A 27,735-nucleotide genomic window follows, 5' to 3' on the forward strand; every position below is an offset into this window, starting at 1 on the left:
AGAGAGAGGGGGGAGACACAATGGATAGAGAAAGTTAATCACTGTCATTACAATATTGCACTCCTTGACTGCGTTGCAAACTTCTGACTAAAATTACAATACCCTTCAAGAGTTTAAAAATCGCTTGAATATGTTTGTTAACAGTGGCGCTAAAAAGGCCAGAGCGTAGAAATGGTGGCACCACCTCGTGTCGCTGAAATGACAGAGCTTCTGAAAATTTCCGCATGAACATTTTTGGCGCCAGTGAACCATTGAAAAATGTCTTTACTAAAAACATAATCATTAAAATATAAAACATGAATAAATATAGTCTTCTATCAGTATCACATATTTATCAAGAATATTTTAATAATAATTTTCAGTTTAATTAGATGTTATAACTTTCATAAGATTAAATATATTATATAGTATTAAATATTCGAGTATAGTTAGAGTACAAATTAAATCAATTTCAATGATCTGAGTTCGACCTTGAGTTCTTCATATGCTCTAGGGTGAACTGCAGAATAATCACAATGAAATTCATGGCGTAAGAGACCAGGAAAAGCCAAAAGGAGTGGTCCAGCGAGAAGAGACCCAGCACTCGGAACTTGTGACTGCCTGTGGGTGAGACCAAAGGGTAAGACGTTCCAGCTTCCGCCTAAAAGATATCAAAATAAGCACCAATTTAATTCCAGATTGAAATAGATTTTACCCACCTGATCCTGTGTGAGTCCTTGAGGAGTATAAGCCAGTTCCAGACACTGCCTACGCAAGCCACTCGCCTTCACCTGGCAAAGGTGAACAGCCAAAATCAAGGCATACAGCTGCAGGGTCACAATCAGACAGTTGTTGGATATCGTGAGGGGAACACCATGTTGCGACACAAAGTACGACATAAAGGCATACATATTGGCCAGAATATTGACAAAGTCTCCGATGACCAGCAGAAAGATGCCCAGCTGAAAGACCTTCACGAATCTCAGCAACAAGTTCGTCCACCTGCGTTCCCTACGCAATAGTTGCCCCAAACTGGGTTCCTGCTCACGTTCCTGCTGCCCAAAACACTCCAGGATCAGGAGCATTCCCCCAAAAACTCCATTCGCATAGACACTGCTCACATGTTGCACGTAGAGCTGGAGGCCATAGGCCAAGCGCTGTGACCAGGGCAGGCGTCCTCCGGCACCCTGAAGAAAGGGCACATTGCACAGTAACTCGTAGAGGGAGAGGAGCAGCTTTAGCCACAGGAACAGTGTACTCCACCAGCTCAGCCTCCGTCGGCGATGCAACTTGGCCAGAGACCCCACCAAACGAGCCAAATCCTGCCGACGATAGAGATGTGCGCCCAGAATACCCAAGGATATGCACACATCTCCCGTCATGGTGGCCAGTGCAATTCCCCTGAAGATCACCGAATGCCGGACATTGGTGGCCTCGTACATGGCGGCGCTTTGCCACAGGAGCACAGGTGCCAGGGATGTGAGCAGGAGCCATCTCAAGATCCCACTCAGGGTAACCAAACGATGACACCTGGCTCCCCTTTGACCCTGAATCCGGAAAGGAGCCAAGGCCAAGAGCTGCCAAAGTCGAATCAGCAAACAGAGACCGCAGACATGCGGCAATCGTGACATTTTACGGACAACTGAACTTCCGGAAATTTGAATTATATTTTATTCTAGTTATATTTGCACTTGGAGAAAGCCGTTCTAATTACCTTTTACATTTTAAAAATATGAAAGGATCATAGTATAAGGAAATGGAAGAAACTATAAAGATATATATTCTTACATATTTTTAAAATCTACTATAAAACTTTATTAAATCAAAATGAATATATTTTCTCCTATTCGTCACTGATTCCTTTAAAAAATTTTTTTAAAGTAATTAACTCTAAATGACGATAAGTCCTTTTTGGTTCCTGTAAAATTGTTTAAAAATTCACAACAAGTATATACTTTTCTCCTTACCATTTTATTAAAATAATTTCAATAGAATTTCTTTAAATCGATTTCATTAAGAACACCTTTTATAAATAAGCTTTTACGAATAAAGTTTGATGGCGAAATTCGAAGGTGTGTTGGAAAAAAATGCACTTTTATCGCGAGGTGTACCCAAAGTGTAGTTGTCACTAAATTGTTATCTCGGCCCAGCGGCACTAAGCCAATTCCAGATAAGTGCCGTCGATAGACGCACACACACGCACGTATTTATTTCTATAAACAAATGGCAAACATTACGATTTAACGATTAATGTGAAAGAGTTCTACCGGGCGGACTGGGACTGACTCACAGTCCCCGGGAGCTTTGGCATTGATTTCCTTTTCCCCACCAGGTGCTCAGGACAAGGGCTTCACGCGAAGATGGAAGGTCTTGGTCAGTGTGGACATAAAATTGGGCATTTCCTTCATTTGGTTGAGAGCCTCGTTCTTGGTATTCGACTGATACTCGTAGGCCACCTTCCGGTTCACGGCGGTGAGCAGGCGGAGCAGCTCGGCGCCTTCCGTCCGAGAGGCATCGTTCACGGCGGCAATGTCCAGCTCACGGCACAGACTCTGGATGAACCAGGAGCCATCATCCACATTGCGGAACGAGAAGAATTCTGGAGGACAAAGTAGAGATTTTATCTTGGATATTTTGGATTTATTATAATAAAAACTCACTGTCAAAAGTGGAGTAAAAGACTAGCATATCCGCTGTGCTGGGAATGGCATAGGTAATGGGTTGAACGGCAGCTGGGGCAGCGGGGGCCAGTTCCCTGGTCATCACAGCAAAACTGGAGTACTCCACCGCCTTCTCCAGATTCTCTCCGCGACAGGCCTGAATGAAGAAAATCTTGGGCTTGTTTTTCAGCGTTTTGCAGTTATCACCAAGGAAGGGATTCCACAGACGTTCCACAGGATATGACATGTCCTTGGCATAGACCTTGCCCTCCGTTCCGTGGGACATCACGGCCAGGACAAAGCAATCGTTCAAACTGTGATCCTCACGCGCAACTAAAGGAAAATATTATTAATAATAAATTAGTTACAAATTAGCTACCATTTTAGGTATCGATCAGAATAGGTAAACAATATATGTACCATTACTTTCATTATCTTGTAATTTTTGCAGTCATAATTGTAGTGACTTTGTTTTTGAGCAGATAAGATATCTCATTCTGAAAACTAGAAACATTTTCCAATGAACTTGAATAAGAAAAATTATGTCTAAGTTACCATAAATATGTTTCAAATGGGTTACATTTACTTGAGTTATGTATAAATTTATTAAAGATCATTTATGGGGCTAACTTTATTACCTAATAATTGAAAGACAAAAATAAACTTGATTCAACAGAAAGATAAAGCGGTTCCTATGATTTATTAGTGGAAAACTAGTGTTTTGTGTATCAGTATCACTTCTAAAGATAGCACTTAACGTCTCAGGTTTTTTTTGGTGCTTAGAAATATTAACTTTAGCACTAATATTCTGATGTATTTTATAACAAAAGAAACTTTAGGAATATGATATTTTTATGAGACTCACCCTCCTTGAGCTTGTCATTGATTTCGGCAAACGTGAGGTCATCATAGACTCGCACATCAAAGCCGTATCCCTTGAGCGAGGTCCTCATATCATCCCTGTCCCTTTCCGTTCCCACCCGCTGCTTTTGACCTTTGACATCTTTGTGATTGAGGATCAAAGCTATGCCCGCCCGCTGGCAATTCTCATAGGTGTCATCGCTGGTGGGTATCGAGGTGATGATCCTCTTGAGATCCGCCTCTGAGGTGGGCGTCTTGGCATTCAGCGTGGCATCGGCCTTGTCCTTCTTGTGCTTCTTCTTGTCTCCGAAGAGCGAGAAGTCCGTGTCGTCCATCTTCGCGGGGTAAAAGCCAGTGACTAACAGCGATTAGGTTTCCCCCCACACAAAGACTGGTGGGGAAAATAGAAAAAGCTCGCTCTTTTGGTGCGTCTTATCTTATCAATGCAGGCCCCGCTTATCTATCACCTGGCAACCTGGTTCGCTCTCTCCGAAATTCCAGTGGCGATGATTAGGTTGCCGGTGCCTCAAAACGCTCACTCTCTACAGAATTTTGGGGTTTCCCTGAGGTTGAGTTGAGGTTGAATTGAGTCTGCTATTTATACCTTAAAAGGAGCGTTCTGTTAGGGGTTTTTAGAAGACAATATAAAGGAGAAGATATAAAAGACAAGAACCGAAACTAAAAATGGGAAGCCAAAGTTTATATACTCTTGCTGTTTTGCTAATGATTTCTTCAATCGATTCATTAATTTATCATAATAAGCTTTAAATATTCGCATTCTTTAAATTGAAATTTATTGATATTTTTATGACAATTTGTTCAGAAAATTGAAGTTGAAGAAATTGAATTGAAGAAATATTTTAAAAAAATAATATTGTTGTGGGACATAGCTAGATCGATTTGCCTATCGATGCTGATCAAGAATATATAAGATTTCTAAGGTCGGAAATGACTCCTTCATAACGTTTTAAGCCTCTAACTAAAATAAAAATGCCCTGCAATGTTATAAAAGTAGAAGAAAAAATCGTCGTACTTCGTTTTTCTATTCCCCTGTTTTGTGAAAATCAATTCTGAATACTTATGCCAGATACAGTTTAAAAAAGTTGTATTGCCAAATCATAATGCAACTGAATGTTATGGGTAATTTTTAGCCGTCTGTCATTTGAATGTCTCGAGTTTGAGCTTTGTGATTGTGAGCCCATAAATATTTGCCTAACCTTTGCAAACAATTTCTGCAATACGACCTGCTTTTTTATCATTGTTATTCATTTAAGAGGAGCATTTAAACTTAAATATGGCATCTGTGCAATCTTCATTTTATCATTTTGCAGATAAACAAAAACTCCACTCAATAAATTCAGTTTTGTGAGTTCGCATTCGCATTCGTGAATTTTGATTTGAGTTTTGGTGAAATGACTTTGTCACTTGACTGGCCATTGCGTAAACTGGAAAGGAAAGCGGAGTCAGCAAATCCCAAAAACTAGTTAGTATGGGATTTGGAGTCGAAAAAACTCGAAAATAATAAAAACCGTCACAAAACTGCACACAAAACCGATTGCCAGGCATAATTGAGAATTAATTGCAGAGTTACCTCAAGATGATATTTGCAATATGAGGAAAGTGGCATAGGCAAATTTAACAATTAATTGAATACTTTTCGAAATCCCTCCGACAGCCCAGCGATGCATACACCGATTGCCTCACTTCAAAAACCAATGACTGATGTGTAATTTGATAGGTGAGCGCCGGCAGGTGAGGCGATGGATTAGCATATTGAGTTGCCTTCATTGTCTTCCTGCTTTCACTGGCCGACTTCTTCTCGATCAGCCCTCGCTGATTAGCATTGATTCTTCCAGCGATGAGGAGTAGCTATGAGTGGCTAACCACAAGTGACCACCAGAAGCACCACCAGAAGCACCACCAGAAGCACCACCATTCGCACGCGCCAATTTTCCAAGCCGCTGACTCGATCGGTCTCCAGTTCGGTTCGGTTCGTCTTTTGACGTTAGCAAGCACGGAAACAAATTGGTTAACAAATAAAACAGTAATAAACAAATAAAAAATTAACAAAAATTGAATTAATGTTTATACAAGGAAACTGTGTTGAGTCTAGGCTCAGCTATCTAAAGCTGTTTTATTTCCTGACATTACAATTTGCGCTCTTTTTAAGTATCATTAACAAATGAGCATTCAATAATTCAAACCCTTCTTTTACTATATCATAACTCAAGGTTTTTTAATTTTTAATAAAATGTTGTTTGTTTTTTTCAGTGTAAAATTTGCGTAGGTTGTGCTGGGCATCTGTCGGTCAGTGGTAGTCGGCCGTCTCAGCTTCGTCTTGGACTACACTCTGGTGTTATGTAAAGCTATTAAGCCGCATAATGCAAACGTTGCTCTGGCTTTTGCCTTTCTTCGCTCTTTCTTCGCAATCTTGTTAGCATTTTTTTCCACTGCCTTTTTGAGACTTTATACCTTATTTTTTTTTTTTGTTTTGTTAGCCGGGTTCTGTGGCCGCATCTCTGCGAACCGTTAAGACGCCTTTATTGCAACTGCAACGCGGAATGGTTGCCATTCGATTCATTGGCTTCACTGGATTATCGCTTCATTGTCATCATCCGGCCCTGTCCGAGTTATATATGTTTTTGTTTTGTGATTTTGATTTCTGACTTGCTGTCTGACACTCGGCTTTCCATTGCGGCATCAACAACAACGCCATCAGCGGGGCATCAACGCTGTGGAAAGAGCCTAGGGCTTTGGGGGCCTCCAAGCGAACTGCATGTTTATGCTTATGTTAATAAGTTTTGTTGTTTATACTTTTACGAGTTGCTTTTGCTCAGGTAGAGCTATTGGACCTTCCTTCCTTGTTTCTCGCTTTCTGGCTGCCTTTCATTCATCCATTGGGTTTGGCTTTTGTCTTTTTTGCCAGCACGCAACGCACTAGAGAAATGGGTACACTTGAAGCAAAAATGGTAGTCTAAAAGGGGATAAATGGAGTAATCAATAGAGTATTTAATATGTTTCATGTCAGATAAAATGGTAAGGTAACAATCGATGTTACTAGTCTAGACTAAATTCTAAGTTACAATGGCTGCCTTTAGCTTCAGTTTATAACATTAAGCAAATATAGAACGTAAAAACATACTGTACAAGCTTTAATTATAAAACATTGGTACATATTTCTGTTGCTTTTCCCAAGTCTCCTTCTGCAACCACTCTTAGTTTTCGCTCTGTGTAACTGTTGCGCTTTTCTGGCAATCTGAGCAGAGCAGCGGGTCTTTAAAGCCAAGGATACGTCCATGTAGCCAACTCCACCTGCCGCTTTTCTTTCTAAGCCACTTGTCGTGGCTTTTCTTGTTTTCTTGTTGTGTGAAAAACTAGTCTCATCGCAGCTCAAATCAGCTAAGCCTGGCCTGCAGTGGTGAAGATAGCTTCAGTTGCTTGCGAGGTGTTTGCGTTGTCGGTTGTTCCGGTGGCGAGCGCGATGCGAGCGTGTGATATACAGAAAGAAACCGCCACGGGATATCAACACCACGGATACGGAAAATCCTAATCCCCTTTTCGGCTGGCCCTAGTGAAATTGTTTTTGGCAATAGAAATGGCACTTGCAAGCCTTTTCTGGGTTCTGGCCATTGCGGCAGTAGGCCAAGCAGCAAAAACGGGACAAGTGCAAGGCAAGTTACAACCGATCGATCGAGAGCCGTTATAGCCTTTTTGGCTGGCGGTAACCGGGCGGGATTTGATCATAAATCAGGCAGTTAATGCGTGTGTGTTTGTGTTTGAGTGTCGTTGAGATACTAAATCTCTCCCCGTCTCAGTGGTAATGTGTGTTTGGTTCGCGTAAATCAAGTGCCTGCTGGACGCAGTCTGCATCACGTTTGTCGCCTAAGTCTTTCGTTTTGTCCAGGGAACTTGTTTGGCTCGTTCGCTCGCTGGTCCGTTAAATAACCCAAATTTCAGATTTAAATGCTGCTGCGACAGCTTTTCCTCAGGGGTTGACCAAAAGCAAAAAAAAAAAACGTGCAAGGAAATCGATTTGTATTGAGTATTGCAATGAGGCAACCTGTTAATTTGTTTATGCAATGACGGACAGTTGACCCACATCCGCTGCCACCTCTTCCCAGGCTGACCCATTTCGGTAACCTGCTCCTCCTGCTCCCCTTTTCGTGACTCGAAACCAGAACCAGACCCACACCCAAACAAAGTGTCGCAATGTTCTAATTAAAATTTAATTTGTTTGTGTTACTTGGAATGACCTGAGCTTAATGTTCTAGATGTTGTTGATGATGGCGGCTAAGCTCGGACTAAAGCGAATTATGAATGAGTTAAAAGTTAATTGCCGCTAGACATCGGGTGCTAAAGTGCTCTTCGGGCGGCATGTGGAGTGGTGCATATGAATTACATATCTGTTTTATGAGAACAATGAGGAGAATGACATTTATGTTGTGGGAAATGAGTTGAAGAACCGTTACGAAAGCCACCCGATCTCGAAAGTGTTAAGTGCAACCGGAATGGAGCTGCATAATTATTAGAATGTGGCCACAGCAAAGTGATTGAGAAACATTTGCATTTGAAATCATCCAAGAAAAAGAAAGAAAAAAAAACAATCAAAGGGATAAGAAAGAGGTGGAATTTTGATGGTTAATTTATGGTTATGGATACTATATAAATGATGTTTTTAAAACCTCTGTGAGTATCTACTTTTGGACATAGAATTTATTTAAACAAGAATAGATATATAGTTCTAAATAACATTAATATTCGATAATATTAATAATTTCTTTAAAAGAACTTTTCCTAAACAAAGTTCTTTAAAATCTTATTCAATATTTTATATTGGCTTTAAATTATGATTAATTTGCTAAAGTTGTGATTATAACATTGAAATTTTGATATCAACTCTTTCAAATTTTAAAAGCCTTGGCAAAAATGTATCAATAATTTCTTACAAACCAAAACTACATAATTTTTTTGATCTTGTTAAACTTCTTTTGTATATAAACCAATTCCAGTTTTTTTTTTCTCAACTTCACTTTGGGGAAACCCTTCAACGCAAACAGTTCACACCAAAGTGAGCCAGAAACTGCAAGTAAATAATAGAAATTGCGAGCTCAAATTACAACTGCAGGCAATAACAAGAAGCAAGAAGGCAACTGCAAACGAAATTGGAATAAAACTAAGCCACAAATAAAACAATAAACTAAGCCAGTGCCTACAAGGGGGCACCGCAGACAAAAGTCTCCATCTGCCACAGAAGATGCTTGGCGATGGCCAAGATTTCACTGCATCTGCATCTGAATCTGCAGTCAACAATGATAATTTCTCGCTGCAGGAGATCTTCCGAAAAAAAAGAAAGAAAGAAAAATGAAGCTCGGAGAAATGTCAGCAAGTCACAGATGGCAATCAAAGTGCACAGAAAATAATATTTGTGAGGTTTTTTTTTACTAATATGTGGGGTTTTGCTATGATTTTTGGTGATGTTTGAACTGTATAATTTATAGAAACTTGGTAATTCTTTAAGTAAAAGAGTTACTTAAATTTGTTGATTGTTTTGACTGGTAAAGGTCTGTTATCTATCATGGTATTTTAAAGAAATACTTAGAAAGTTGTATTGCTTAAAAAGAGTTTGAAATTATAGCTGAATAATTTATTTAAAGGAAGTTCTATTAAGATTCTTTGAAATCCTTAAGATACATCTAAAAAGTATCTTTTTTTCGTAACTAATATTACATAGTTTAATTTAAGAAAGTCATAGCTTAGGAACCCTTACCATTGGAATACTGAGACTGCAGTACTTTATGGAATTTATGTATTTAAATACAAATATTTATCCCTTTCTATCCATGATTTTTCTCTTCGTGTGGCATCCTCTTGTCACTTGGAACGCACTCGTCGGGGTTGTCTCTCTTTTGGGGCACAAGCAACTCGAGCCGTGGGCAAACAAAAAATGCTTAATTATGTCATGAGGGTGGGAACCCAAGCGGCAGCAATATAAATAATTTGCAAAAGCTGATTGCAGCCAGCCCAGGCTAGAGTTGAAGCTAGAGCTAGAGCTGGAGCTGGAGCTGGAGCTGGAGCTAGAGCTGGGGATTGAGATGGAGATGGAGAGAATCCACGACAGGCAGACAGTTGAATGCATGTGGAAAAGTGTTGCAACTGCACATGAAAATCGCAGTCGAATGGGCCACGCGACAAACGTAGAAAGTTTTTTGTATTTTTTTTTCGGTTTGCTACGGAATGGCGCCAGTTCTGCCACGCCCCCGTCATTACAAGACCACGTACTTGCCCCCTTTTGGGATTTACTTGGCGGTTTTCTGCAAAATTTTCCAATTGTTTGGCGCAACGGCAACGCTTTTCCGTTTTCAGCGGTTCTCAGCTTGCGGGAAAATTTGCATGCCCAAATAAACAACCAGACGCGACAATTTGTCAAAGTTTTACTTTCCTGCACGGGGTACATGCTATATGCTATATATAGTAATCTGTAATCTTTGGCGACCCACTTTTGCAGGCCACTCTAGCAGCTGTGCGTTTCACACGATGGATGGCGTCGCCGCTGAAAGCGAAGGTGTGCGCTTCATCCGGCTGCGCGAAGACGCCCAGGTGGGCAAGGAGATACTCCGTCTGCATGCCTTTCCACGCTCCACAGCCTCCCTGAAGGGGGCGGATGCCAGTGGGGATCACAAGTACTTTAATCTGACGGAATACAACTCCACCATGTTGGTGGTCACGCTGGCCAGATCCCTGGAGAGGCTAGTTGATCGAGATGTGCCCAGGAACCTGCTCAAGTTTCGGATACTCTGCGCTGGCAAGCAGGAGAAGATCGAGGAGGTAAGGCTATCCTTATACTTAGTTTAGTAACACACCTCTCATTTCCCTGACTCACAGGGTAGCTACCTGTCCATCACTGTATACATAGAGGATGTAAACGACAATGCTCCCGAATTTCTCAATGTGCCGTATGTGGTGGATGTGGATGAGAATACCTCCATTGAGAGCATTATCTTTGAGGGTGTCCAGGCCTTTGATCGCGACAAGCCAAATACTCCCAATTCCGAGGTGCACTTTAGCATGTCCACGGTGCCGGAGCAACTATCGGCGGATGGCAGTCCTTACTTCGCCTTGAAGAGTCCCCATCGACCGCTGTTAATCCTCAAGCGAGAATTGGACTTTGACAATGGCATTCGGCAGTTTAAGCTGCCCATCTTTGCCTGGGATCGAGGCACTCCCGCTAACCAAGCTAACACCACGATCACTATCAATGTACGGGATGTGGATGACCTGCCGCCCAAGTTCACCGAGGGAGTGTATCGAACTCGCCTCAATGAGTTCTATCCGATGACAGGAGTTCCCATCAGAATACCCCTATACTTTGCCCCTCCCATTATGGCCTTTGATCAGGACTCGCTGAATGCCTCGCTTGTGTATGACATTATCTCCGGCAATGAGAGACAGCTATTCCGGGTCAATCCCCACAATGGAGTGATGTATCTGCAGAAGGAAATCGATTTGGAGGAGGAGAGTCTGCCGGGCAACACATTCGTTCTGCAGTTGGAGGCGCGCCAAAAGGATAATCCCCTAAAGAAGGCCCTAGCACGGTGAGTCCTTAAATACTTAATTATATATTAATTAGACCATAACTCCCCCTCAGCATCGAAGTGGAAGTTCTGGATCTGAATGACAATGTTCCCGAGTTTGAGGCTGATTTCTATAACATTTCCATTGTGGAGAATCTGCCCACGGGCTTCAGTGTGCTCCAGGTGAATGCCGTAGATCGTGATCAGGGCGAGAACTCCGAGTTCCTGTACAATTTGGTGGAAACTAAAGATGCAGCGGGTGCTTTCCGCATCGATTCCCGTACGGGTTGGATTACTGTGCGAGATGATCGCTTGCTAGATCGCGAGCAGCGTAGATCCATCCAATTAAACGTGGAGGCACTGGAAAGGAATCCCTCCTATTTGGATGACAAGCATTTAAAGGTGCCGGGTCCCAGTAAGGTGCAAGTGGAGATCACTCTGCTGGACACCAACGATAATACCCCAAAGTTCGAGCATGGCAATCTGTATGAGTTCAAGGTGCCCATCACAGCTCCCACGGGTTATGTGATTGGACAGGTGGCAGCCAACGATCCAGATGAGGGTCCCAATGGCAAGCTCCTTTATGAGTTGCAGCGCCCCAAGGGCAGTGGTTATATACCCTTCCGGCTAGACAACAAGAATGGAACAATTTATGTTGGCGGACCCCTGAGAAGAGGACGCATTGCCGTATTTGTGGAGGCCAGCGATCAGCCCACTAATCCCTCGGAGAGAAGATTCTCGCTGGCGGTAATTACCATTGAAGTGTTTGCCACCATTGATGACCAAGCCATTGACTTTGTGGGAGCTCCCTATGAATTCTGGGTGGGAGCCAATACACCGCTGGGCACTTCAGTGGGTCAAGTTCGCACCACTTTGATCTATGATGGTGAGGACGAAATCATGTACGATCTTCTGCACACTTACTCCGAAGGAGTGCCCTTCGCCATCGAAGAGAGATCCGGCATTATCACTGTGATCCGAGAGCTGACAGAGTTCAAGCGGAAGGTCTACCAGTTCGAGGCTGTGGCCAATTACGTGAGTTATCTTAACCATAATCAGGGCTTTATGTAAATTATGAATCTCTTTGCAGCTCTTTGCCAACTCATCGCAGTCGCTGATCATGTCGCGAAGCTCATCTCCGTTGACCACCATTGCCTCCCCGGCTGAACTCAGTGACGAAGGTGTGCTCATCACCAATCTGACCATCCGGATTGTTAACAAACCGGAGCAGAAGGTGCCACTAAGACCTGTCATAGAGTAAGTATCATTTTCACCTGCCCGAAACCTATTGGCCAAACTGGATTAATTGCTTTAGAAAGCTTAATGGGTGTTTGGGGTAAAAGTGGCAAAGTATAATTAAGAAACACGAAAATAGTTACTGCTTGGGTATTTATTTAAAAAATATTTTAATGGCACTACGCAAGCATATGACAATTTTCAAAGATTAAGAGAATGACATTAATTTCCCTATTTACATGAAAACTGCATTTCAAAGCAATTAATTCCAGAAGAAAGTTGAAGGGGAATCAAAAAAGCTATAAATAGTTTGTAAAATGACAACTTTATTCAATCAATTTAATAATCCCAATCATTAATTATTATTTTTTTTCCAGGGAGATCAACATGAATGTGATCAATTTCCATGTAGAGGAGAATGTAGTTGGCGGCATCATTGGCCAATTGCTGTACAAAAACGGTCTAAATTTGGTGAACAATGAACTGGGCAGCTTCCGGGAAATGCCAGCCTCTGAGGGCACAACCTCAAGAAATCTCACCATGGGCAGCAGATTCCGCAGTCGGAACCGGAGTCGCAGCTCCAAGTCGAAGAGGAGGCTTCCCAGACGCCTGGCTGGGGACACAAACCTGAAGCTGCGCTACATCATTGCCAATCAGCAGGAGGTGGTCAACAAGATCTCCATCACCGAGGATGGAACTCTGCTCACTCTGATTGGTCTCGACCGAGAGCAGCAGGCAAACTATGAGCTAACAGTGATTGTGGAATACAGCACGGGTCTCGTGAGTGGAGCTGGAATCTACCAGGTGAACATCAAGGTGGATGATGTCAACGATAATGCTCCCAAGTTTAATGCTCTCACCTATGTGGGCCTAATCAACGAGAATTGCGCCGTGGGCACGGAACTATCCATGAACCATGCGATCCTTATACAGGATGCCGATGAGGGTGTCAATGCGGAGTTTAGAGTGCAACTGCAAGGTGACTACAGTGAGGAATTCACCATCGAGTATGTGAATAGCAGCTCAGCTCTGGCAGGCAATGTGAGCCATCACAAAATGGCATCCACCACGGGAGCCTTTAATATCTTCAATCTCACGGATCAGTGGAATGATGAGTTCAAGTACCAGGAGCTACACACCACCTTCATGCAGACGAACTTTAAGTTGAGTTCGGGACCCTATTTCCGGATTTCCTACACCGGCAAGCGGGGCCTGGATCGGGAGAAGCAGCAGTTGTACAATCTAAAGATCATAGCCGCTGACAGTGGTGGCCTCTCAGGATATGCTCATCTCACTATCCTAGTGGCAGATGTCAACGACAATCCACCGATGTTTGAACGCATCTCCGTGTTCAAGGACTCTCGTTTGGAGATTCGCGAGTATACCACCGATATGGAGATCTATTTTGTGGAGAGCTCAAGTGGATTGGCAGCTCCGCAGGCCACAGCTGCCATGATGCTGGCACCGCCACCATATCACATTCCCGGATCCCCAAGACTGCATCCGGAGCATCGAGAGCGAAGTGTGGCATTGGGTGTGGTGGCCAGAGCCAAGTCACGTCGCCGAATGGTTCGTGCGGCGACCATAAAGTGTCCTTTGTTTGCTATATACGAGGACACTCCCGGTGGGGACTAAGCTCCTCCAGCTGAGTGCCAGCGACGAAGACTTTGGCAAGAATGCTCAGCTCCACTACGAGGTGCGAGGAGAGCAGGTGGAGAAAACACCGGGAATGCCACTGTTACGTGTTCAGGGAGTCCGATACTTTGGCATCGATAAACTCACCGGCGAAGTCTCTGTGAACTATCCGCTTGCAGCGAATATAGAAATATGGCTGAACCTGACAGTCACCGATATTGATGGTCTAAAGGACTCAACCTGCCTGCGATTCACCGTAATGGATGTGAATAATCACGCGCCGACCTTTAAGAAATCCTGGTACAGCTTCGATACCCCAGAGGGGGAGTACAAGGACAGTGTCCTGGGTCAACTGATGGCCATTGATATGGACTTTGGTGAGAATGCCAATATCACGTATACGCTCAGTGACCTGCAGCTGCCATTTAGCATAAAGCCCGCTTCCGGTGTGCTGAAAATCACCGGGCAGCTGGACAGAGAGTTGAAGGATAAGTTTAACTTCCAGGTGATAGCCACGGATAATGCTCCGGTGATGCAGCGGATGTCCAGCAGTGTGGACGTGGAGGTAAATGTTCTGGACATTAACGACAATCGTCCAGAGTTCATTGGCTACGACGATCAGACCAAGGCCGTGAAATATATACCCAATGTGGCGGATCGAACAATGATGTTGCCGGTGTACAAGGCATATTTGGACAGGGGCACCCAACCGGGCACCTTTGTGAGACAACTCACAGCCATAGACAAGGATAATGTGGGCAATGGCAATGGCTTGGTCCTGTACTCCATTCGGCATCAGGAAATGCAGGCTCCCCTGTTCCAGATCGACTCGAGAGATGGTACCATCTCCACGGTGTCTCGAATCAATGGCTACAATGATTATGAGCATTTAAATGTCTCGGTTATAGCCTCGGATGTGGGTAGTCCCGCTTTATCGGCCACAGCTGTGGTGATCGTGAACCTGCAGGGTCAGGCAGTCACAGATCCACCCAAGCCAACTCCGAAACCCGAGCCTCCGGTCAATGTGACCATCTTTCAGCATGCCTACTATGAGGTCAAGCTCGTGGAGAACAACGAAGCCCCCATTGAGGTGATGCGACTCAATCTGAGTGCTGGCCTTAATCCCGAGAACTATCGCTGGTCCCTGTGGCTGGAGGAGGGTCTGGATGAAACGGATGCCCATCCGCCCTTCGAGTACGATGCCAAGAATATGCTTTTGTATGCCTTGAAACCCTTCGACAGGGAGCACATAGCCCGCTATCAACTACGGATTCGAGCAGATCGTTTAAGCCGAGAGGCGAGGAACTTTGCCCGGGTCTCCTATCCAGTGGTGGATGAGCGGATCGAGGGTCTTTCGCCCAATGAGTGTCGCATCTTGGTCCACATTTCAGATGAAAACGATAATGCACCCAAGTTTCGGGGAAATGGACAGCCAATTGTGGCTGTTCTGCCACAGAGTGCCAGCTTTGGCTACCCCGTGACCCGAGTGGTGGCCACCGATTTGGATGAGGGTCTCAATGCCGAGATCCGATATCGTTTGCTCAATGAACCCACTCGGCTATTTGGCATCGATGAAGTGTCGGGTAATATTCGCCTCTTGGGCGATCTGCCCCGCGATGAACCCATCTACGGCTTCGATGTGAAGGCCACGGATCGCAGCGGCTCCGATGATGGACGCAGTGGCATTGTCAACGTTTTCGTGTACATCATCGATGAGGCCAAGCAGGTGCGCCTGGTGGTGGCCGGAGTGCCAGTGGATGTGGAACGCCGCATTGATGGCCTGATGGAGGCGCTAAGTGATGCCATTGGAAAGGATGTGCGAGTGAGACTACTGGAACCATATTCCGGAGGACTAGAGGCTGCGTAAGTCATAAATATTATGATTTTAAAGATAGATCTAGGATAGACTTCTTATAATTGGATTCAAGGTGTCAAAAGAAACTAAATCAACATTAAAGTTCAACCACAATTCCTGCACTAATTGACCATTAGTTCCAGTTCCAAAACAGTTCTGTTGAGATTCCTCTAAACGGGTTCCATTTTTTGCTCTACACTTTTTGCAGCACCAATGCCTATATCTATGCCGTCGATCCGCACACGAATTCCATTATGGAAATGGAGCAACTCCAGGAGTAAGTCTTCGCCTTCCCTGTTCCCCCCCTTCAAGCAAAAATCGATGACCCAGAACTGTCACGGAAATTAATGTTCTTCGAATTGGTTGCTCTGTTGATCTTGCAGCTCCCTGGCTGGCCTCCAACTGGATGCACTGCAGCTGCAACAGCAGAAACTGGACGGTTCCAAGCCGATGCCCCGAATCATTGAGCTGGCTGAGTTTGGACAATCGCCGAGACCCACGCACGCCTCCGCAGCTAGTTTCATGGGTGGACTAGAATTTGTGACGGTGGTCCTACTGGCTCTGGTCACTTTGGGGGCATTGATAGCCGCCTGCTGTTACCTGTGTCTGCGCCAGAAACGGTATGATTGAATTCGAGTGGGACAACTGCAACCGAAAGACTGTAGCTCTAGATGCCTTTTTTTTAATGTTAGCCATAGATGTAGTGTTAGCCTAAGCTGAAGGCCACATAATAAATCTGAAGTCAATCGTCAATCGTTGTTGTTGCTGCTAATGTTGCTGACGCTCTTGGTATTGTTGCTGCCGCTAATGGCCAAGTTGATGTTGCTGTTGTGCGAGGAAACCGGCTGGCTTTAGGCCTCTCCTGTCCGATTAAATTATAACGGTAAAAAGCAACAAACACAGACATCAGCAACAGCAACAATCGAAGCGACAAACATGAAGGCAATTAGACGAAGATCATGTGACATCAAATGCAACATCATCCCAAATGGGAATGCCACTCAAGACGACACTCGGCTCATCAGGTTCAGTTTGATCCCGACACTGCGATAAAATAAGATGTATTTCTATCATTTAACTAAATAACTACAGTGAAGATTAGCTAAAGTATCTCAGATATATATAGATACAAACAATATCATTTTTATTATGAATTAATATAGACCTGTAAACTTATTTTAATCTCAATTCCAACTCTTGTTTCTTCCTCTGCAGCCGCCTTTGGTCTCAGCGTGATTTCTCTGCCTCGGATGCCGGTCTCACCTATACCATCGCTGACATTGGATCCAGTCGTGGTCAGAAGCAACGCCGCCAGCGGCAACAGCGTCATACACAACGTTGCAGCAAGGGCAGCAGTACCGGGAGCCAGCGACCCACCAGCGCCTTCATGCCGGAGTCTGTGTGCTCTTCGGCGCAGACTCAGTCCACGGCTACGGCCACCGAGAAGCTGGAGCAGCAGTTGCATCATCATCATCAGCAACAGGCATTGGCCACGCAACAGCAGCATCATCAGTACCTGAACGAGTGAGTGGCATTCAAGTCAAACGTGTTCCTAATGACGACCATCCTCGCCTAACACCGATCATCATCCGCAGGCAACAGCGCCAGATGCAGCAGCAGCAGCAGCAGCGGGAATACATCGATGTGCCACTGCCCAAGTCCATTGCCAAGGCTGCAGCCGGTGGAGCAGGAGGAGTCTCCGGTGATGGCTCCGTGGGCGTTGGAGGCACTCCATTTGTACTCAAGTACAACGCCTGTCAGCCGGTGACCAATTTGTGAGTACATCTAAATAAATTAGTTTATAAAATGTGTTTAAACTGGTTTGCTAACTGTATAGACTTGGGTAACAAGTTTTTAGTTGCTTAATAATACCTTGTATATTTTAAATATTTTAGAAATTATGTTAGGTAACAGTAACTCATAAATATTTTAGAAATTATGTTAGGTAACAGTAACTCATAACAATATTATTCTTATGGCACAGGAATAATTACGAGACGTCGTTGTTTTCGCTGCACTCGACGGGTCAGGACTCTGGTGTGGAGTTCCTGAGCAGTCGGGAGCTATACGAGACCTCGCCGGACTCCTTTCAGCATAGTGGCTCTAAGCGTAGTAAAAATCCAGAGGTACTGTGTCCCAGACATGCCAAGGCTCACCTGGAGTTACGCCAACATCCGCCCAACACAGACAGCAGGTGAGTCCTAACATTCATATTTATTTATTTATATGTAAATATGTACAATGAAACCCCACCAAATCACTCTCTCCTTCCTGATAGTGACACCTACGAGGACTCACTGAAGACCGATGAGCCCTTGGTGGCTCACAATTGTCGCGAGCATCGACAGCATCCACAGAGTCACCATCCGCATTACCAGAACACGCGCTTCGAGAAGCGTTCCTGCGTGCGGCACTCCTTCTCCGGGGTCAAGGACGACCTCATGCAGCACTCACCGCAGATATCGCTGCGTCCCCGAGGCCATGCCCTCCGCAACTCCATGAACGACCTGGAGCAGAGGCTGCACAACCTGGAGCAGTCCTTTCGCCGGCCGCTCGAATTTAGCAAATCAAACTCGTTGTTTTAGTATTTAGTTTTTACAACTACAAACGCAGTGCAATCTTTAGTTTAGTCAGCCTAGCTTAGATGTTTATTCTTAAGAAACCAAGAACGCAGTGCAATAAATCGAAGAATTCTACAAGATTTAGTTGTCGAAGTATTTGCGGAACTCTAGGCATCCAGCCCAATTGGTCTCCCATCCGGGCGTTAGCTTCTTGGCATTCTCGTACCACTTGGCCACATTGGAGTAGCGCCTGAAATCGAAGGCAGCCACATCAAAAGTGGAAACGGTGGCCAGGAAGGCGATATCAGCCAGGCTGTAGTCCTCGCCAGCCGCGTACGTCTGACCCTCCAGGAAGGTGTTTAGGAACTCAAAGGCCACCTCGATCTTCTTGTAGTTCTCCGGATCGGCTGGCTTCTTGAAGAAGATCTGCGGATAATAGTACTCCGCAAAGCTCTTGTAAAGAGTGCCCATATCAAAGTACAGTCGCTGGTTAATCAGCGCCTGTCTCTGGACATCCTTCGGGTAAAGCTTATCGTCCTTGCCATACTTCTGAACCAAGTAAACCATAATGGCTCGCGACTCCCACAAGGCGAAGCCATTGTCATGAAGAGTAGGGATCGTATGCTGGGGATTAATCTTCAGGTACTCCGGCTTCAGTTGCTCTCCGGCACGGGTGTTGATCACGACCTTCTTGTCGAACTCCACACCCAAGGCCTGGGCTGTCATCAGAACAGAGCGACAGGGCGCAGATCCGGGTCTGTAGTACAAGTCCATTTTGCTTCTGGGAATTTAGAATCTCTGAAAATAAAAGTCATTTATTGAGTTCAAAAGGCAGATGAATAAACCAGCAAATAGCTAATCACTTTCTTTTGTTGGCACTCAGTTTGTTTTTAGTAAAATAATCTCAAGAGACCCTCTGTCTCGAAAGCAATTAACTTCTTTAGATTTTTTTGGACTTAAATATACTCGAAAAATATTCCCGAAATATTTCCATCAAATAATTTATTGCAAATTTGTTTATTTAAATTATTTTCGAGATGGTTCCCTTAGGACCCAGCAGTAATAGTCATCCAATTCATCAAAAGCTGTCACAATAGGTGAATAAAAAACGCGAATAGCTAATCACTTTCCCAGTGACTTTGACGTGACATAATCGCCATAATGAGCAAGCAAAAAAATAAAAATAAAAATAAAAATAAAATCTATCGGTGGCTGAACTTACGAGACAAAGACAAGGGGGTTCCTCTATCACCGAAGCTCGACAAACAACTGAATAATGCTCAGCGATTTAGCCGAATTTTATACACACAAGCCAAGCAACAGAAAGATAACAACAAATATTATTTCGTGGGCTGATGGATCAATTAAGTACAGGTGATAATTGACAAATATTTTGGTTGTCCGATTCAAATGACTGGCCGTAAGAGAGGAGGAGCTCGAGTATAAGAGTAAAAACCTAATCAAAATGGAGTGAAAAATGTGGCTGGTTTTACGAAAACTAATTATTATACGTAGGCACAATTTACGTAAGGCCAAACCTAGTTCAGGTGTTGCTAGAAATTACCTCTGTTGTTGATTGTTTCTTATCAGAATGAAAATCTCAGCAGCTTACGTTATTTCTTTTAGCACGTAGCCTTATCTTATCGCTTTGAAAAATGTTTGGAGTGCCGTTGCCGGTGTCGTACCTCAACGAATTTCACAAGAGCATAGCCACCAAAGTCTTATCTCTTTCCAGAAGTCAACGACTCTTCGATTAAATTACTCTTAAAACAATTCCAGATTGCGGTACTCTTTATTCAGTAAGTTGGTGAAATTCGTATTAGTGTAACATATTTTTTGCTGAGTAATTATTAAAGGCAAGTCATTGTTTGTTCAAAAGTTCAAGCAGATATTGGTTCTTGTAGTACACACAGCCCTCCCAGTTCTCCTCCCATCCGGGCACAATCTTCTTGGCATTATCGTACCACCTGACCACATTCGGATATTTTTTAAAGTCATACTCAGATATCTCAAAGGTGGATACGGTGGCCAGCAGGGCAAAGTCGGCCAGGGTCAATTTGCCCAGAGCGGCATACTGCTGACCCTCCAGAAAGGTGTCGAACATGGCAAAGGCTGCGTCAATCTTCTTCAGGTTATCAGGATCGGCCGGCTTCTTAACGTCCTCGAACAATTGGGGATAATAGTAGTAGACATAGCTTTGGTACAGCGTTCCCAGATCGAAGAACAGGCGTTGATTAACCACGGCCCTCTCCTGGGGATCCTTGGGATAGACCAATCCATCCTTGTCGTACTTCTCCGCCAGATAGAGCAGAATGGCCCTCGACTCCCAAAGGGCAAAGTCACCATCTACCAATGTGGGAATGGTGTGCTGAGGATTGAGTTTCACGAACTCTGGCTTCAGGTGATCACCGGCATCTAGATCCACCTTCTTCTTGTTCAACTCTAAACCCAAGGCCCGGGCAGTCATCAGGATTGAACGGCAAGGAGCCGAGTAGAGCATGTAGTAAAAGTCCAACATGATTCTCTAAATCGAAAAGGAAGTAATATTTTACTAATTTTAGAGCTTTGTTTAAATTACCGCTCAGTATATTGTGTTTCTTGAGTGTAATTTGTTTTCAAAAGGCTTTAAAATATTCCCAGGTTCTTTCAGGAACTGTAAAAGGGAAGTGAGTTAATATTTCTTTATATTTGAAACCTTAAACAAAGCCTGCTTGTCTGGCATAGTAAATATTTATGGGATATGGAGACTTTGATAAACAATATTTGGATTTCGTAATGTAGAGAGATTGGCAAGCCTACCTATTAATATACATAGATATCAAGTTGTAAAATATATGAAGAAATAGCAATAAATATACATTAACTAAAGTTGTTTGTTGCTAACCAAGGCTCTTTTAATTAAACTTCTAGCTTGTTATCAGTCCCACGTCGTTGATAACAAAAATTATTTGGCATTGTTTACTACACGTTTACTTCGTTACTATCAGGTGTTTTAAGATTACAAACATTGTATTTTCTTTATTTACTTTTAAACAAGTTAGAAGGCAGTTCTTTATTTTCTTTTACTTGTTTTGATTTTAAGTAGAAGTAAAAATACTATATTTTAATGAAATCTATAATAAAATAGACATATAAATAAATGCTGGGTTCACTTCTAAATATTTCTTCTTAAGCACTCCTGAACACATATACCAGCTCTTCAAGAGAATTAATCAAGAAAACATGAGAATAAAATTATAATCATTTTTGTGTTCCCTCATTCTTTTTTTGTTCATTATTTGAATAGTATTTCTCTGTGATAAACCAAAGCAAAATTCCGCTAATCCCTCTATTTTGTATTTATAACTCTGGGTACTTTCCACCTTTTTTTCTGGTTCTGTTTTCTTACACAGCTTTATTGATAGTTTCCGGCTATCTCCCTAAAATCACACTGACGAAAATCTGCCAAGCCACCGAGTTTATATGGCTTTTCGCGAAAAAGAGAATAAATTCAAGAGATTCATTATAATACTCTTGCCAAAGCACCCTTATGCACTTGAAGAGAGAAAAACGAGCTGGCAGAGCAACAAATTTATCCAATTGTTTGCCACACCACACCTACCCACACACATTTGTATACTCTATATATTATCATACATATATAGTATACACATCTAAATTAAAACAATTTGCATTTGTTGCATTTTTTGCATTCAAAAAAGCGAACACTCATTTATTGTGCACCGAGACACGTGAATTTGGAATTCTTTTGTATAGTTTATGTTTTGTGAACGTGAATAAATATTACATCAAATGTTTTTTGGGGGCTAGGGGATGTATAAACTTGAATATCAGGCTTATTCAAAGTACTTCTTGAACTCCAGGCAACCGGCCCAGTTCTCCTCCCATCCAGGAGTCACCTTCTTGGCGTTCTCGTACCACTTGTTGACGTTGGCGTACTTGGTGATATCGAAACCAGCCACCTCGAAGGTGGACACGGAGGCCACCAGGGCAATGTCTGCCACGGTCAGAGAGTCGCCGGCAGCGTACTCCTGTCCCTCCAGGAAGGTGTTGAGGAAGTCGAAGGCAGCCTCCATCTTCTTGAATGCCTCAGGATCGGCGGGTGCCTTGGCAAAGACCTGGGGATAGTAGTAGTTGGCAAAGCTCTGGTACAGAGTACCCATATCGAAGTACAGACGCTGGTTGATCACGGCACGCTTCTTGGGGCACTTGGGGTACAGAGAGTCGGTCTTGCCGTACTTCTCCACCAGGTACACCTGGATGGCGCGCGACTCCCACAGCGCAAAGCCATTGTCCACCAGAGTGGGGATGGTGTGCTGCGGGTTGATCTTCAGGAACTCGGGCTTCAGGTGCTCGCCTGCCTGCAGGTTGAGCAGCTTCTTGTTCAGCTCAACGCCGACAGCCTTGGCGGTCATGATGACGGAGCGGCAGGGGGCGGAGCCGGGCAGGTAATAGAAGTCAGCCATTTTACTAACAAAAAATTAAAGAAAAATGTTATTAATTAAAAATTCAATATTTTCTAGAAATAAAACCTGTTTAAACTTGAACTATAATGAAATAAAAATGTATTTAAATATTCCACAAATATTATATCTGTTTAAAATTAATCATAATAGTTGCTTAAATACTTTTAACAAATGTTGTAATTATTTTTAAATGCCTCATCAAATGTCGTTAGTATGTGAATTTAAGTTTCTTTCTTCACCATGTTGTTTTAGGTACATTTAAAAATCACACAGGTTAGATCAGAAGAGATATACGATATGTACCGTAATTAGACGCGCTCTATAATTTCAAGCTTAGACAAAAGGCCCGACCTTAATTGCCAGGTCATTATAGAAATTCACTTGGCCAGACACTTAGACTCCCAGGGAGTGATGTCATAAAAACACAAAAAGACAGCAGCGCGCAATATCTGTTATTCTTTCAAGTATTAGTTGCTAATTTTGGTACTTTTCCATGCTTATTTCTTTCACACATTGTTTCTAGCTTTTATTTTTTGGCTATGCCAAGACACACACACAGTTATGGTACAAGATGGGAAACTTACATTTTTTTGTTTTTTAGTTGGAAATATCACGATGCACACTGTACCTAAGGAGAAGTAGCTCTGAACGAAATCAGGAGAGCGGTTGGGCTTTTATAGCGAATCGACTGGCGTCGCCATAATGCCGCAGCCGGCAAACAAGAGTTGTTTGCTGCCCCAATGGCATGGGAGGGGGGCTCTTAAGGGAGGGGAATCACCATAAAGAGAGACAGCCCCACTGCCAGTTGTTTTTTTCGTGTCTACATAGTTGCTTTTTGTTTTTTGCTTTTTGTTTTTGCTTTATTCCCCACACACACACACCCAATCTAATAGCACACAAAAATGTGACGTTAGCAGTGTGATTAATACATAGAGCCGTGTGCAAGTATATGTGATTTAGTGGCACTTGCACAGGTACATTCCTCATCCCCCCAACTCCCCCTAGTATTACCCCAAAAGAAAGCTGCAACTTTCTAATGATCCTCCAGTGGAACGGTTGCTGGTTGCTCTCTTTAGAGTGCTCCTGTGCTCTTTTTATATTTTTTTTATTCCCTCTATAATACTTCATTTGCATATATGTATGTACATACATATACATACATATGTACCTAAAAAATTAAGGAATTTAAATGTTAACACTATTTAAAAGATATAATAATAATTTTCCTATAGTTTCTTATAATTTATTGCTCTCAAGTGGTTTATTTCTTATCTAGATTACTTGCTAAGTACCGCTAGAATTGTGATAAGTTTCAAAAAAATATTTATGATTAGCTTTGTAAATTTATTACATTTCATACATAAAGTCTTAAAGTCTTTCCCATTTGTTCGTAAATATTTGTTTAATAGATTTCTAATAAAAAAGCTTTAGAAGCATCTTAATCTTTTGCTGTGTATACACATTCCTGCATACTTAATGAACATCTGTGCTCACAGCAATTGCGCTTAAAAATAAACTCTTTTATCGAAGCTTAAAAATAATAATAATAATAACAGAAAAACACAGAAATCATAAAAAACAAGAAAAAATAAAGCAAACAAGATAGGAGCAGGCGAAGCCGGCCGGCAAACATTCATATCAGACAAACAACAAAACGGCAACAGTTGGGTGCGATTTCGAAGAGAAATATACAAGACTCATACTAAACTCGCCACCAACTAATATGGCCACATAAATAATACCACAGGCTTGCCAAAAAGTCGATTAAATTATGACTCAGGCTGTGATAAAATATGGGCAAAACCCAACTACTCCCGTTCCTTAGTAGTTTCTATGTAGTTTCTATATCCAAGGGACATGCAAATACCAAATTACAGGTGTACATTTTTGATGTAATTATCTTGATGGCCACAACAATCAGTCAATCGATTGGATTTTCTACCCACAGAATAATGTTTGTAATTCGACGACCTTGGCCAGCTTTAAGCCACATTAAATGAGAAGGTAAATAAAGCCGAGTTAGCCATTCCTTCCATAGAACTCGATGATAACTGGTGGCAAGACACCTCTGGAACATTCTGACGATTATTCGCTGGGGGTGGCTATATCGCCAAAAAAAAACAGCTCTATTTATCAGTTTCACAATTGACAATACCAACTATCAGCATGAGCGTGCAAAAATTTCAATAACAAGTAGAAAAGAGGGACACGTCAAACATTCTGCTCTCTTAACATCCAGAACAATCTGCTTCGAATATGAAATCCCCAGAGACCCCTTGGAAATTACTCATTTGAACATAATGCCACTGATTCATGGGAAACACGATGATCGTGAGTGAAGGAAGAAGTTCGCCAATAACTGGTTGGCTTAATTCACCGAAAAAGCCGGACCAAAATCTGGCGTAAAATGTAGAGAAAGGTCACCACACAATGTTTATTGTTTGGATCAAGAGAACCAGTTAGACTGCATTGGCCAGCTATGATTCACAATCAAACAAACGAAGAAGTAAAAAACCCAAACTATTCAAAGAGTCCCCAGCTAAGAGTAGCGATCGAGCGAAGAGAAGTCAAGAGATCTCTGGGTATACGTATCAGCCGAGAGAGTCTGCCGGTATGCAACAAACATAATAATATATTTATACTCGATATATATACACTTGCATATATGTATATATTTGCTTGATTCCGCTTGCCGGCAAATTTATATTTTGTGTACAGCCGCGCTTGAATCTGTTTGAGTCTTTCACTGATCTCGACTTGAGAAAAGGCAGCGATAACTGTTTGTATAAACGAATAGAAAAGTAAAAGCGTTTTTATACCTCTTCTTTACGCTTTATTTAGAGCTCCTCTCTATACAGAAAACGGTATTATTTTCAGTAAATAAAATCAGTGATTTAAATGTTTTGAAATAAAACTGTTACCTATTGGCATGAACTTGAATGTTGGCGCACCTCCAGCAATATCATTATCATTTCAATTAAAATTGCCGATAAGGCAAAGCGACGTGGCTTTTCGATTCATTTATAGCACCTAAATATTTAAATAATATACATATGTACATACGCATATAAATGATTAAAAATTACCTGGTCTTGATGAAATAGATCTCCTTAGCCTCCTGTGCACTCAGTGTTAAGAGGTCACTTTAAGAATAGGTCTAGGGTTACTTTTATAAATCCACCTTTACAATATCTTTCTGCCCCATATTATTCTCATATTTTATGACTCATTATAGCTCATCATCAGAGATCAGTACATGCCTAGCTTAGTTACTATCATAAAATAATCTAACACTTAGTACAAGTGCTTCAAAGATTATCTGTGACCCCCACCACTCCAGCAAATAATAATTAGTACTACGTGAGTCACGGTACGTGGCCACAAGCCCAATATAATGGGTACCCAAAATATGGAAAAGTTTATTCTAACCATGACAGGCAAGAAACAAACCTGGGCAAAGCACAAATAAACAAATGGGGAGAGATAATTTCACAGGCAAACTGGCTATAAAAGTAACCTCCATTCCCGGCATTAGACAGTCTTCGTTCTCGTTTTCAGCGAACAACACATTCAGACATGGATTTTTACTATATGCCCGGTAGCAGCGGATGCCGCACTGTCCAGATGGTGGCCAAGGCCGTTGGCGTGGAGCTGAACAAGAAGCTCCTGAACACCATGGAGGGAGAGCAGCTGAAGCCCGAGTTTGTGAAGCTTAATCCCCAGCACACAATTCCTACTCTGGTGGACAATGGATTCGCCATCTGGGAGTCACGAGCCATCGCTGTCTACTTGGTGGAGAAGTACGCCAAGGACGATTCCCTCTTCCCCAAGGACCCCAAGAAGCAGGCCGTGGTCAATCAGCGTCTGTACTTCGACATGGGCACGCTCAACGATGCCTTCGCCAAGTACTACTATCCCCTGTTCCGCACTGGCCAGCCCGGCAGCGATGAGGACTTCAAGAAGATTGAGACCGCATTCGGATTCCTAAACACCTTCCTGGAGGGACATGACTACGTGGCCGGTGACAACCTCACTGTGGCCGATATTGCCATCCTGGCCCTGGTCTCCACCTTCGACATCATTGAGTTCGACTTCAGCAAGTACTCGAACGTGGTCAGGTGGTATGCCAATGCCAAGAAGGTGACTCCCGGATGGGACGAGAACTGGGAGGGTCTCCAGCAGATGAAGGCCTTCTTCGATGCTCGCAAGGCGGCAGCCAAGTAAACGATACTCAAAAATCATACATAATTTAGTTATGTATTTATATTTATTAATTGTTTCATATAATAAAAGAACATTAAGCATTTGTTTATAAATCTACATAAATGAGATTATTATTTTTGGGAATGGAATGGGATATTGAAATCATTAATAATATGAAATTAAATCATTTTAAAAAGAATGTTATAAAGTACTCAGTACCTTTATTTATAAATTTAAGAAACCCCACAAGACTTAAGTAATAAAACACTGTCATTATTATTTGTTAGATATTGTTCTGAAAAACTTGTTAGACTTAAAAGACGCTGTTGGTTATCTTACACCCACAGATATTACGTGGCTTGAGCACGTATTTAAGCAATATTTTTCAATAATCTTTTGCTGCACTTGTTTATGTACTTCTAGGGTATTGAAAGCTAATAATTCTATATACATTTTCCAATTAACCACAAACAGATGTTTTCATTTTAAGGGAATGCTTGTTTCTCCCCTCAAATAGCAAACTTAAGCGAAAATGAATTTAATACACTTACTTGACGACGCAGACACAAGTACACAATTGTTTTCAAACAAGCTACTATTACATAGAATACAAGCCCATGGAAATTAATATAATTTCATGCGAATGTGGGGGGACTGGCATTTGTAGTTGTGTTTTCCACAAATACAGTCAATCAACAACATATCACA

General features: G+C 42.6%; 7 protein-coding genes across 10 annotated transcripts; 2 read left to right on the top strand and 5 right to left on the bottom strand.

Moving 5' to 3' along the window:
• Positions 1-451: 451 nt before the first annotated feature.
• Gr89a (Gustatory receptor 89a) lies at positions 452-2,021 on the bottom strand. Its single transcript, XM_020962274.2, has 2 exons — positions 699-2,021; positions 452-640 (listed from the first exon to the last, which is right to left on the bottom strand). Exons 1-2 carry the CDS (start codon positions 1,608-1,610, stop codon positions 452-454), a joined length of 1,101 nt encoding a protein of 366 aa, XP_020817933.2. The 5' UTR covers positions 1,611-2,021.
• A 133-nt stretch (positions 2,022-2,154) lies between these two features.
• Decay (Death executioner caspase related to Apopain/Yama) lies at positions 2,155-3,874 on the bottom strand. The gene is made up of 3 exons (XM_020961729.2): positions 3,505-3,874; positions 2,640-2,972; positions 2,155-2,578 (listed from the first exon to the last, which is right to left on the bottom strand). Exons 1-3 carry the CDS (start codon positions 3,833-3,835, stop codon positions 2,316-2,318), a joined length of 927 nt encoding a protein of 308 aa, XP_020817388.1. The 5' UTR covers positions 3,836-3,874; the 3' UTR covers positions 2,155-2,315.
• A 1,484-nt stretch (positions 3,875-5,358) lies between these two features.
• Positions 5,359-18,411, top strand: Cad89D (cadherin 89D). The gene is given in 13 exon segments (XM_086839914.1): positions 5,359-5,485; positions 10,006-10,325; positions 10,383-11,092; positions 11,146-12,106; positions 12,162-12,328; positions 12,685-13,927; positions 13,929-15,805; positions 16,006-16,074; positions 16,181-16,417; positions 17,013-17,321; positions 17,393-17,572; positions 17,782-17,991; positions 18,076-18,411. Coding segments are annotated over 13 exon segments (6,717 nt in total). The 3' UTR covers positions 18,383-18,411.
• A 6-nt stretch (positions 18,412-18,417) lies between these two features.
• Positions 18,418-19,903, bottom strand: GstD10 (Glutathione S transferase D10). The gene is made up of 2 exons (XM_020959772.2): positions 19,581-19,903; positions 18,418-19,156 (listed from the first exon to the last, which is right to left on the bottom strand). The coding sequence occupies exon 2, from the start codon at positions 19,130-19,132 to the stop codon at positions 18,500-18,502; it is 633 nt and encodes a 210-aa protein (XP_020815431.2). The 5' UTR covers positions 19,133-19,156; positions 19,581-19,903; the 3' UTR covers positions 18,418-18,499.
• Positions 19,904-20,131: 228 nt separating this feature from the next.
• Positions 20,132-21,841, bottom strand: GstD9 (Glutathione S transferase D9). 4 transcript variants are annotated; one of them, XM_020958420.2, is made up of 2 exons: positions 21,747-21,819; positions 20,132-20,882 (listed from the first exon to the last, which is right to left on the bottom strand). In XM_020958420.2, the coding sequence occupies exon 2, from the start codon at positions 20,874-20,876 to the stop codon at positions 20,220-20,222; it is 657 nt and encodes a 218-aa protein (XP_020814079.2). In that variant the 5' UTR covers positions 20,877-20,882; positions 21,747-21,819; the 3' UTR covers positions 20,132-20,219. The 4 variants fall into 4 exon arrangements, 2 of the variants coding, with proteins under 2 accessions (XP_020814079.2, XP_020814072.2); XM_020958413.2 differs by having other exon boundaries at positions 21,721-21,793; XR_015273278.1 differs by lacking the exon at positions 20,132-20,882 and adding an exon at positions 20,953-21,011 and having other exon boundaries at positions 21,747-21,841.
• Positions 21,842-22,031: 190 nt separating this feature from the next.
• LOC110191017 (glutathione S-transferase 1-1) lies at positions 22,032-23,456 on the bottom strand. The gene is made up of 2 exons (XM_020961734.2): positions 23,409-23,456; positions 22,032-22,828 (listed from the first exon to the last, which is right to left on the bottom strand). Exon 2 carries the CDS (start codon positions 22,822-22,824, stop codon positions 22,195-22,197), a length of 630 nt encoding a protein of 209 aa, XP_020817393.1. The 5' UTR covers positions 22,825-22,828; positions 23,409-23,456; the 3' UTR covers positions 22,032-22,194.
• A 2,084-nt stretch (positions 23,457-25,540) lies between these two features.
• LOC147642620 (glutathione S-transferase D2) lies at positions 25,541-27,144 on the top strand. Its single transcript, XM_086840131.1, has one exon. It carries the CDS (start codon positions 26,401-26,403, stop codon positions 27,046-27,048), a length of 648 nt encoding a protein of 215 aa, XP_086696257.1. The 5' UTR covers positions 25,541-26,400; the 3' UTR covers positions 27,049-27,144.
• Positions 27,145-27,735: the final 591 nt, after the last annotated feature.

Source organism: Drosophila serrata, unplaced genomic scaffold, assembly GCF_035046125.1.
Source record: "Drosophila serrata isolate PLE 108 unplaced genomic scaffold, ASM3504612v1 contig_382, whole genome shotgun sequence".
Classification (NCBI taxonomy): domain Eukaryota; kingdom Metazoa; phylum Arthropoda; class Insecta; order Diptera; family Drosophilidae; genus Drosophila; species Drosophila serrata.